The 12,706-nt window shown below is 43.5% G+C and overlaps 1 protein-coding gene across 1 annotated transcript in view; it reads right to left on the bottom strand.

The window, feature by feature from the left end:
* The window catches only part of COASY (Coenzyme A synthase), a 27,719-nt gene extending 18,032 nt beyond the window's left edge, over positions 1-9,687 (bottom strand). The window contains exons 1-3 of the mRNA XM_018570850.1: positions 9,590-9,687; positions 5,032-5,699; positions 1,688-1,902 (exon numbers count right to left, since the gene is read on the bottom strand). Coding sequence (XP_018426352.1) covers positions 1,688-1,902; positions 5,032-5,686 — 870 coding nt within the window. The 5' untranslated portion in view covers positions 5,687-5,699; positions 9,590-9,687. The remainder of the gene's footprint in view (positions 1-1,687; positions 1,903-5,031; positions 5,700-9,589) is intronic.
* Positions 9,688-12,706: the final 3,019 nt, after the last annotated feature.

Genomic DNA, 12,706 nt, shown 5'->3' with positions numbered 1-12,706 from the left:
CAGAAATAACACTGAAGAAAAACCCACCTCATCAACATGTCCCCATGTGGCAGGATGTCCTTTATTGATAAATGTGCGAGACTTGGGACTGGAGTCATTAAGGCAAATTGCCAGTCCATAGCACCACAGTTAACAATACTCCTGACGTCAGTCCTCACATCACTGGCACTTCACATTGCTTCAGCGGGGACACGGACACACTGTGTGTGCCATCACCTGCACCCCTGTCCACCCCTCTCTTCTCATTTTCCTGTGATGAGCTACCCAAGGCAACACACTAACCTTCACTGATTGCACTACGTTGGACTCCACGATTTCCTTCACTGTTCCACATCCATCCGGTTCCGAGACCCACTTAAAAGTAAGTGATCCATCTCCTCTTGCTTCCCTCACTTTGTTTCAATCAGCTTCATAGTCCCTCTAGCCTTGCGCCCTCACGTTTGTTTTTTAGTTAACAATACACATACACACTAGGGAATTTCACAAAAACTACCATTGCGGTGGATTCCCCATAACATTGCAAGCGTTAATACTTCCCATATTCCTCACTCCGGCAGGCTGTCTCCATCTCTGCAACTGGCCCCCCAAAGTCTCCTCTCTAAGACATTTGGCTGGTGGTCACACGCTGACATCAAATATAATGTACGGCCAATAGTCCTGCATTGTATGGGAGGATGGCGAGGGACCACTTACAACCCGGAATGTCAGGGAGAAGAGGAAAGTGCTGAAGCCTTGCTCAACCTCCTAGACTTAACAAGCATTTAACCCTAGCAGTGCCAGCTGTGTGGCACTACAAAGGTAGTTTCTGTATAAGTACCAGAGTTGGGTCTTAACATAAGCTTTAGGTCCAGTCAAATAACAGGTGGCCTCACTAAGCAATATCGAAGCTCAGGGGGAAGTTTAACTTTTCCATAGAAAGTTGAGATTTGCCTAGTCAGCATTTTTATTACCAGCTGCTGTATAATGGAGTAAGTCCTTCATCTGACAAATTCTTAAGTCTGTGTAATCTGATCTCCCCTGCTCTTCAGGTATATTTCACAGCAGATCTTTAAATCTGTTTACAGACAGCTTTTGTCTGGAGCTTGCCTCCTGTTGCCTGCAAGTGGTAAATATGATATATTTAAATGCAACTGAAGACAATTTTTTTAAGTTTTAGATAGAGTGGGCGAGGAATTGGATCACCTGTCTGGTTTTTATTGCCATCTGTGTCCAAGTTAGGGAGATTCATCCCCTCAATTTGTCCTAGTGACCGTTATCACTTAAAGTGAAAGAAATTCCCAAATTTGGGTTGTCACCAGAACAGGAATAGATGGGAAATCTTCCAATGGGGACAGTAGTTCTGGTGAGCGTGCAGACCACCAGGGATTTCCTTTACTTCCTGTTGTGGCTATCAGACAGGAAATTAAGGAAAAGCTCTGCAATGGCACAGACATTGCAAGAAAGAAAAAAATAAAATAAACAGCTGACCATGGTTCCTGATTAAAAAGGTACATTTTTGTTCTTTATCTTGGTATTGAACATAAAGGAAAAAAAATAAATCACTACACATTTCCTTCAAATGGTCTTTTCTGGCTATTAGGAGCCTTGCCCAAATCCTGAATTTGTCCACTAATAAACAATATATACAAACTAAACAAAATGTGCAGCAAATCAAGATAATCATCATTCGGCAGTATTCTGGGTTTACATTTTCTAGACGCTTCCTGTTCACAGACAGTCCTCCCTTGTGGGTCTCTTCACTGACCACAATGCATTTCAGGTCTGGATCAGTTATTGAGGGGCCATAAGGATCGGATATAGGCACTATGTCATATAAAAGAGAGGGCTTCACATCCACAAGGAACTCGGCCAATTTCTCAACTCTCGTTTCATAAGGCTCAATCAGCTCCTTCAGGATCTTATCTGGAAAATGAAAAGACACACAGTTAAAGCTGCACTTAAGAGTTTGAATTTCAGACTAGCTTGTTATGGTGCCATTCACTTTCAATGGCGCTCCAAAGCACTTCCGATTTACATACATTGCAGCGCACCACAAGGCACAGCAATGCTCTTGGCTATGATGTCTCTGCCCCTCATCCAATCAGAGAACACCTAGTGCCCATTGAGAAAAACTAGGCATCCTCTGAATGGCCGCTATACTCAGCAAGCAACTCTCTGTGTGTTAACAGCACAGGGAAATCGCTCAACAAAGCGCCTGTAGCAGGGACCCAGACGCTCCCGTTCACACCAGGGTGTTTTGTTGCTCAAAGCCAAGCATGACAAAACGATCAAGACATGGAATTTTATTCACTTGTCTTGAGTGCAACAAAACATTCCTTCACTTCTATGGCCTCTGTTCACACCATAGCGTTTTTGTCGCAAGCAGAAAAAAAAAACCAAAACATCTGTTGCTGGAAAAAGTACATAAGCTACTTTTTGGTTTCAAAACATATTATTAATTTGATTTTGAGTATGTAACACACAAACATGTAAACATCCACATAAATCATAGGTAGTGAGCAGGCTTAAATAAGCAATTGGTAATAATGAGAATGTGCCACCAATCAATGTTATACAGAAAAAATATCAAAGCAGACAACCCAAAATGTAACGTAGAAGGGAAATGGAGAACAGGAGGGGGGGGAGAGAAATGAGATAGAAACAGAAGTAGATGAAAAGACTAGGAAAGAGATGAAGAAGGAGGAAGTAGTAAGAAGGATATGGATAGTTCACAACACAGGGAACAAGGGGCATGAGGGGATGGGCAGGACGGGTTGATTACAGCGCTTTTTGATCTCAAAGACTTCAATGGGAAATGCACGTTTCAAGCGTTTTCGCAAGTGATGTCGCACAAAGTCTCCCATTGAAGTCCATGGGACCAAAAGTGCTGCATTCTGGCAAAAAGTAGCTAGTGTACTTTTTCCAGCGACAGACATTTTTCTGCTTGAGAGAAAACACTCAGGTGTGAACAGGGGCCATACAAATAAATGGGATTCACACTACAATGTAGACGGGGATGAAGACGCTGTAATACACTGCAGTACCTGTGGGTGCCAGTGTATTAAAGGATCCCTGTGGCCCTTGCAGGGATTATAATATAAAATAAATTATAGATATTTTTGAAGCTGTCACATTAGAATATTTTTACTATAATAAAACAAACAAACAGATCTTATGTTTTTTAACCACTTGAATCCCCATGCATTTTCCTCCTTAAATCCCCCTAAGCCCCAGAATGTATTCTTTTCCATGGTGTCTTGGTTTCGCACGTTAAATCTTTTTGTGTTTTTAGTCTACCCCAATGTATTATACAACATTTTTGGGGGTCCAGATGAGGCTTCAATTTGGATATTTTTTTTTTTTCTTGTTTTTTTTATTGGGAATAAATAGCAAAAAATACAAGAAAAATTAATTTTCCTGTAATGTTGACCTACACAATGTTTATATAATTTGCACACCCACATACATTGACCCCAAAATATAATCAAAGTCTGCTGATTAAAATTTCACCGTAGTGCGACTTTTATGTAACAAAGGAGGATGGTAAAGCATACATACACGTTACTTTAGAACAGCTTTACTCTCCTAAATTGTGACATGCAGAAAAAAAATGGTTTGAGTAAATTGTTAGCACAATACCAAGATTGGATTAAGTCCGGTCAAAAAGTGCACAAATTAGCACAGAGGCGTTTTTGTTCGTTATAAATTCAAATGACATTGCATTCACTCTTGTGAACATTTGATGCTTGTGTAGTGAACGTAAATGACATCCAGATCAAACTGTATAATACTGTATATTTATTTTGCTTTTTTTTTTTTTTTAAACACAATTTGGTTTTTTATTACACTCTTTTCATGGGAGGATCTGGATCTGTTTATTAAAGACCTGGTCCAGAATGGATCCCCCCATGCAGCTGGGCGGCAGCAGATCACTTCTAATAGTGATCTATTGCTGGCTGTAATCAGCTAGAAATAGATCACTATAGCAGTGATCTATTGCTGACGGGAGAGCCTGGACAAAGCTGTAATGCTCTTTCCCAAGTTCAGTACTCAAGACTCACAACACTAAAGCAGAAGCATTCTGTATGCATCTGCTGCTTCAGCATGCTCCTATGTGTAGTAGTCAGCAGCAACAGGCAGTCGGGTGCAGTGGTGTTCAGCACTTACTGACCTAGTAGTCTTGCAATGTAGGGTCAAAGGCAGGCAGGCTATGCAGGCAATGCGAGTTGGAGCACCTCGCCTGTGCAGACATTCTCCATTCATATTTTTCCTTCAACACCATCCACCCCCATACTACTGAGGACACAATCTGGCAATATGGTCATGGACAGTTCTGTTGGTGATTTGACAGTTTTATATTCTATATTTTGCACCTACCTGCCCCAAATGCATATGCTGAAACAGAATATAAATGCAAAAAAGTATTTGGTGAAAATCTGACATCTCTGAAAGAAAAACAAAATCCAGACCTATGGGGGGGAAAGGGGATTGGATAAAGGAAAAAGAAAATCTGAAATTATTTCAAAAAGAAAACATTACAAAAGTTGGAAGGAATACATTGGTAATCTTATATAGCAGGGGAAGGCAAACATCAGCCCTCCAGCTGTTGTGGAACTACAAGTCCCATAAGGCATTGTAATACTGACAGCCACAGGCAAGACTCCAATAGGCAGATACATCAGTGGCGTCACCAGGGGGTGCGGCCCGCAATGGGTGACACCAAAATGACTGGCAGTCATTTTGGTTTCACTCCCTCTGAAAAGTCAGGCGCTCTGTCATGCCAAGGGCCCGACAGTTGCATAAGAGAGGAGGGGACCCGGGGGCATACCTTATCTCGCTGGGTGAACATTCCCTCCTCCCTTTGCAGGCGTCCATCATGTACGAGATGGAATTGTGGTTTCACCACAGCTGGAGGGCAGAACTTTGGCTCCCCTTGAACTATAGTGTTTTGAGATTTCTTAGAAAGCCTGTGTGTATTTTTGATGTTTCTTTGCATCAGACCAAAGATGTGACCATCTATGATCAGCTGAACACAATGAAGATTCTACTCACTGTCCAGAAGCTCTCTGTCAGCAACACCAATGAGAAGACGTCTTTCCGACAGCAAACAGCAAACGCTCATTAGGATTTTATGGGCACTGTGTAACCTATCAAATGTTCCGCCCACCACAACATCACTGTGACTCCGCAGTAGCGTTCCTCCACCATCTGGTTCTTCAGGGCTGCCATCTTCTGCTTGTTCATAATCTGGGTACAGTAATACTGATATTAAGTTTGGATGACAACTATAAGAATTTGTTGCATATCGCTCCAGCTGTTGTTTGACAGGGTTGTACTGTCCACCATCAATGGTCTGAAAGTCTGTGAGGACCACCTCTGGAGGGTGGGAGAGGTTCTGCACAGAGGAGAGGATCTGCTGGCTGTTGCTTTGGTTTTTGATATTGGTTAAAAGAACACGGACATCCAGATTAGTGTGGACATCTGCGTCTGAATACACTTTAGAAATGAGCTTGCAGACTTCGTTGGTGGCTGGAATGTAGGTGGAGCTGGGTTGAGATGAACCTGTGAGGAGGAGTCCTGGCTGGAGGTGAATATAAAGGGTGTCTTGGACAATCTTTGCTGCAGAGGCTAAAATGGGCGCCAGCTTCACGGACAAGGCAGAGAGAGGAGAAGTCAGGACCAGAACCCCTGAGCGAAAGGCGGACATTATGGAGATTCACCTAGAAAAGAATAAAACAGGGCGAGATCATATGGATTTTTTTCTATATAGGCTCTTATGTTTTATTGTGCTTTTGCACTTTAGCAAGACACTGTGTCTAGTGAAATTCAAGAAAGATCATGTACAAAAGTGGAGGAACAACAAATCAGTGGGGTTAAAGTGGACGTAACACAAAGACATTCTCTTATCTGCTCCTTTTTGGTCAGCTATATGTACTGTGCTATATCTGATTGACAAGTGGAGAAAAAAAAACTGTTGATCCTGCCAGAAATCCAGTGCTGTGTAGTTTTCTCAGCCCTGTCCAGTTCACCTCTAAAACTACAGAGCACCAGATGGATGAGGAGGTGTTCTGTAGTCCTAACACACTTTCCCTCCACAGATACAATACAACAAGTAAGCGTTCTCACCCAAGCCCAAGAAGAAGAGGCAAGGTTACAAGATAAAAAGGAGAGGAAAAAAGGCTGAAATGAAAACTAATGCAACCGTCACATCTAAGGACTGGCAAACTGCACTATATTACATTTATTTGTCCTTGGGTTCAAATACATTTAGGGTATAGAGAAAGACTCACACCTATTGATATAGCAATGGAGGAGTTACTGAGGGGCAATAATTTAGTCTCCAATCTCATACACGTTTGTTTCATGAATTAGGATTCTAGACATTAACGCTGTAGTCACATTTTTGACACCTTGACCCTGATTTACTAAAGTTGTAGAGCATTTTCACTTTTAAAAGATGGACTCCAGGATGAAAGCCAGATATTGCCATATAAAAAGTAGCAGTGACATCTTCACTGGGCTGTACACAGCCTGTGCAGTGGGCAGAGCTGGGGGAGGGACCAGTGGCTCCACCCACTACAGGTTGCCTGCAGAAAACTACAGGAAGGGGCGGAGACAAGGCCAGACACCGTGCACAAGGAGAGAGAACAGCAGTGACTGTTTTTTATTACAGGAAACTCGTACAGAGGCAAACTTTCACGCTGGATTACTGCACAGATCTGGAAGAAATACCGAAAGCTCACCAATATTTAAGAAACATCTCTTGTATTTAGACAATATTTCTTAATCCCAATTCCGTACGACGTACTGAGCTGGCCAGCTGGAAGCACTTTTGTAGCTCCGTACGACGTACGTCCTTGGCAGCGAAAGGGTTAAAGTGAAATTTCACTTACCTTAGCAAACGAGGTGAAAAAGTGAAGATTTATTTTGCAAATTGAAAAAGGTTAAAGGGTAAGTTCACTTAAATTATGAAAAACTGAAAAAAACTGGACTTACCCACAGCACCCCGCCACCTCCCACAGACCTGTGCACCTACATGTCTAATGTCCGCGCCAGTCCATGTAGCCAGACCTACGAGCACCATACTATAGAATGCTCACAAATGGTGAGTGCTCATCGGTCAGCATGGTCACATGAACATGCTGACCAAAGTGCTTCTGACCCGGGGACCAGATCCCAGAAGTAAGAAGGCTTATTAGAGAGAAAATTCACTTTGTTTAGTGAATAAGCTGAAGTTGTGCTGAATTCAATTATGCACATGCAAAAATACATTTTTTTTTTTAAATGTCACTGTATTGGGTATTCTCTGCAAAGTGAATCTTCACCTCATTCACCAAGTAAAAATGCACTTTTTGGGTGAACATTTCCTAGTAAATCTTCCCCTATGTTGCTTTCGGAAGCATTATCATGCAGCTTGGAGCCTCTCAGATGCAGGACACAAAGCAGCGATGACATCACTAATCTGAAATTGAAAACTCTCATCAACCTCAGTCACAGTAGATCAGATGTACACACTGCCATATTGGATTGTAAAGCTGGCCATGCGCTACGAGTCTCGATTCCCTGGCGTTTGCGTCAACATGGAGGTAAGCTTCTGAATGCAAACCTCCTGCCTCTGGCAACTTATCCCCATGTACAAGCATTTCGTGGTGCTTACATGCCAGCATACCTGTGGATGATGCTCCGTCTACCACAGGTATGCTGCCATGTGTAGGTACCAGGAAAGGAAAGTAATCAATTTTCTGTCCATACACTACTACAGACAGAAGACCGCAGCAGCTGCCGCTACCGGGCGTCACTAATACAGACACATTTTACAATGTATGAGATTTTGCACTGCAGTACACCCGCGTGCATGAGCCCTTACTCTACGCCAGGGGTACGCAACCTTGGCACTCCATATGTTTTGGAAGTACAAGTCCCACGTGGCTTTGCAAGACTCTGACAGCCCCAGACATGGCTTCCAGTGACATGATGGGAGCCGTAGTTTAAGCACAGCTGGAGTGCCAAGGTGGCCTACCCCTGCTCAATACAAAACAAAAGGCTCTAGTTCTCCTTTAATCACGTATGAATAAATTCAGGGTACGCCAGACGCTTGTTCGTAGCACGCATGTGCTTTTATCAGGTCTGAGCTCTGACAACGCTCAGTCCTGACAGACAGGTACAGCTTCTCCCCTCCTCCGTCCTCCACTCTTGCTTTCAGGAACGGTCAGAGAACTGGAAGTGCAAAGTCTGATTTTTAATACAAGATACACCATTAATAGAGAAACCTACACTGCCCACATTAGATCCTATTTCAACTGGACACAGTTACAATGCAATCTAGGGACCAATTCACACCCGAATGTCAGCATTTTTTAAACCTTTTTTTCCCCGGGCTTTTTTAGGCATGACTGTTTTTTTAGCTAGCGGAAAGCTAATTACTAGGAAGAGGAGACTGTTAGGTGCAGAACCACATGATTTTCTCATCTCCTGCCACTGAGAAGGGGGAGAGGGCCAGCAGTGAGGGGTAGCGGTTACGTTCTTAAATAAATAAACATCACAGAATGATAAATAGGGCTGTCCCTATAATCAGGCACCCTAAGGCAGTTGCCTCCAACAGCATCTCATTGCCCCCGGGGGTGGGGCCATCAGGTGTGCCGCCCCCTTTTTGGCAAGCATGTCCCAGCTTGCTAAGCAATTAGCAATCTGTGACGCTCTGGCTGGCATCCCGCCCAGCTCACTGTCATCACTGGTATGCAGAAGCTGGGTGGGATGCTCCGGCTGGTGTCCCGCCCAGCTTCTGGCAACCATAGGGAAGTACCGTGCACTGCCAACACCCAATTCCTCACCCCCAGTAATTTGCACCGCTAGCAGACAGCATCCACCCACCCATAACATGCAACCATTGTGGCCACTGCTGATATTATGACTTTCCATCAACTTCATCGCTATCACAAGAGGACCTGTATGTAATAGCACATACACAGTGACAAGAATGAAGGCATCAGGGGTCTATTGCACCCCAAATGCCTCCACTCCCCCTATTCTGCGCACACAGCCGTCAAAAAACATACAGTGTACACCATAAACCTGCTCTGCTCCTGCATTAATATGCACACATTATTTGCAATGGAAGTCAAATGTTACGCATTCATACGCTGTACAGACCTTTATGTGTCTATACACGTAGAAATGCTAACGCTTTAGGGGGTCATTTAATGCGTTTTGTTACACAGATCTTTCTTCAAACATATTCCCAGAGTCCTGTGTAGATGATCAGAATTGTATTACGCTCATGTGCACGAGCCCTTAATTTAGCCATTACCTTCAAACGTAGGAACGCAGCCAATTACACGAGCCCATAGAGCGCTGATTTGCCAGCATCGCTAATAGTTGCCAATGGTCTGCGATCCCTAGGCCATAGACACCACCATGTGTTCATCTATACAATGTCCACTTCTAATGTATCTAAAACCACAACTATACTGTGAAATACACGCAATAAACACTCATGCAAACATTGTGAATGCCATCACACCAATAAGAACGATCTATGACCAGCCCAATAAAATGTGATTGTTCGGTGTATAGATGTGCACACACATGAATTCGTGGCACCGATAATTACCTGTACAAGCCGCCTGTCCCGCGATCTGCCCCCCAATCAGACAGACAGACCAGGTGCCCCCTCCCCCGTCACAACCACCTTCCTCCAACTCATTGACAGCTTACTTTATTTTATTCAACAACAACTTTATTGAAAACAAACATTTCAGTCACAGAAGCGCATGTCTGCACATGGTAGAGGACGCATTTTCTTGAAAGTTTCGTCCGCTCAGCGTCCATTTTGTTGAGTACATTTCTTCATTGATGTGATATCTCCAGGCTACAAACCAATGGCCGCTCAGCGAGCATATCCTCTCTTTGTAGTGGTGTTGGTTTTCGGCAAGCTTTACGGCAAGTATTTGCCAGCTTGTTGGCTGCCAGAACTAAGTGTGGCAGTATAAATCTGGCTATAAAACTGTATAATCTAAAGTTTAATGTGTTAATTGGTTCAGCCGCTGCGTCCAAGGCATTAAGTATTTGGCAACTAGCAAGATGCGTGTAGTATGGCACAGTTACCGCTAGATGGCGACATCGCAATACCAACGACACATTACAGCTGCAGCTAAATGATCAATTCATATCAAAACAGGAGCAGAGAAAATCTGAAGCAGTTGCCCAGGACAACCAATCAGTTTTTTTCAGTTAACACTTGAGAACGACAGAGAGAAGCTTATTGGTTGCCATGCACAGCTGCTTCAGATTTTTGTCTGCTCCAGTTTTGATGAATTCCCTCATAGTGCTCACAGTGCCACCCTCAGTTTTCCGCAATTCACAAGTCATTAACAAATATGGTCATATTTTAATCTTATGTATAGCTGAAAGCTACACATTGGTAAAAATGGCTGCCCTGGGTGGTAACCTAATCTTATGCTTGTATACTTATGATGGCGGCTTTCTGCTTCTTGTCTGGTGGATTGTGGATGGGTAATGTTTCGGAAACAGGGTGTCCCTGTTACCATGCGATGCCACCCACAATCCACCAGACAAGAAGCTGAAACATTCAAAAACGGGTCCTATCATTGTTTCTGCTTCATGTTTGCTGGATTGTGAGTGTGTTGCCATAGTAATGGGGATGGCCGCTGGCATTTGAATGTTTCTATGTAACCTCTTATACTGTGTCCCATGGACACTCTGGCCTCAGTGCCTCCCTAAAGGTCACCATACACGTTACAACCTGACCGTCAATCTCTGTACAATCTACCAAAACTATGTAATATGAGGACATACCTAAACTATTCATTCAATTTAGATCCAATCAGGAAGGCCCGTGTGCTACATACTTGTTGTTAGAGCATATTGTACAATCATCTTGTAACATGTGTAGAGAACTTAAAAGTACCTCCTGAGGCATTGCCCTGTGAGGACCTGCCTCAACTATCCAATCAATTTGTATCTAATCAAGCCATTGCACCACATAGTTGTTGGTGGATGTAAAGGAGATAGTACAGCAAGATGCGTGGTGAGCTTTGAAAAGAACTTGTCACTACCCAGGAATATTAAGATTGAAGCTAAAATCCATGATGTGCTTATAAGATCCAGCCCCACTATGTAAAAATGCTACATGATAGTTGTGAAAAAATATACTTATCGTCCAGTCCGATAACACCCACAGCACCTAGGTGAGGGTGGCAGCTTAATTGTTACGGTGATACAATAGGAATGCTGAGTATCCCAAATGACAGAAATATGTTCCTGCACAGGATTGCCTTCTCCCAAAGTCTGGGATACTGAGCATTTCCAGATCTCTTCAGAAGGATCGTGGCATCACCTTCTGTAAGCTGCAAAGACGGTCCATGCAGATCATGTGAGGTTGCTCCGGCCATTGCCAAGAGCACTGGTGATGTAGGGGAAACGTAGAGCCTCCACAAATCCCAGAAGTGTCCGAAGAAGCACATCATAAGCCTGAAACTTAAAGAAGAACGTCAGGAAAACTTTGTATTAACCCTTACAGTGGGGCTACCCCAGCACTCCAAGGGTTAAGTACTAGTTCTTGTCTAAGTTCAAAAACAACAAAGATCTACTCACCCGAAGTATTGAGTTGGCCAGCTGTCGCAGCGCTCCCTCCAGCCTGTCTCCTCCTACACTGCAGCATTGGAATCTTCCTCAGCCAGCGTCCTCACATCAATACACTGTGCATATAATGTGATCATTTATGGGACCTTAGACCACCGCAGAGGAGGGGGAGAGACACTGGAAGGACCGGTCTAAGAACAAGCCATTTTGGAGCGTCGGGTGAGTATAACTTTTTTTTTTACCTAAAAGAAAACGAGCAGTAAACCCTTGCAGTGCAGGGGTAGACCCACTACAAGGGTTAATAAAAGGTTTTCCTGGAGTTCTTTCGCCTGCCAGACCTAGAGGGCATATCCCCCTGCTCCGGACATCCACCGGAGCTCGGGTGTGAAGAACAGGAACCGAGTCTGCAGGATTAAAGCCGGATGAAGCTCAGTGTGGCGGTGGAGCTCCCTCAGACACGTCCGCTCTGCTTCACATCTCGGCCACGCCCCTTCCTGGAGTTCTTTTAAAAAGAAACCACATCTGTTCCACTGTGAGTACATTTATAATCTCTGTATCGGTTTTTATTCCGTAGGTATGGACGCTGCACGGTATCACTTCTCCTGTTCTGTATGCTGGGGAGGATAATTCTCAGTATCTGTACTTATTTTGTAAGTAGGGATACTGCACAGTATAACTTCTCCTTTTCTGTATGCTGGGGACAATAATTCTCAGTATCTGTTCTTATTCTGTGAGTAAGGATACTGCACAGTATCACTTCTCCTGTTCTGCATGCTGGGGAGGATAATTCTCAGTATCTGTTCTTATTCTGTGAGTAGGGATACTGCACAGTATCACTTCTCCTGTTCTGCATGCTGGGGACGATAATTCTCAGTATCTGTTCTTATTTTGTAAGTAGGGATACTGCACAGTATCACTTCTTCTGTTCTGCATGCTGGGTGTACTACATAGACACTGCAGAGTTACTCCTCTTTTACATCGTGGATATTATTCCTTTGATATATTAACACTTTATTTATAAACGTTCTGCTGGGTGGATGCTCCTAGAATAGATGGTGCTGATGAGTAATTTCCAATATTTGTCAGCGCCATCTAGGGGCACTAGTGTTCTAACTCCAATTGTTGA

The sequence above is a fragment of the Nanorana parkeri genome, unplaced genomic scaffold (genome assembly GCF_000935625.1).
Source record: "Nanorana parkeri isolate BGI_ZX_2015 unplaced genomic scaffold, ASM93562v1 scaffold1612, whole genome shotgun sequence".
Lineage (NCBI taxonomy): Eukaryota > Metazoa > Chordata > Amphibia > Anura > Dicroglossidae > Nanorana > Nanorana parkeri.
Note: the sequence above shows the minus strand (reverse complement) of the source record. Positions and strands in the feature narration are given on the sequence as shown.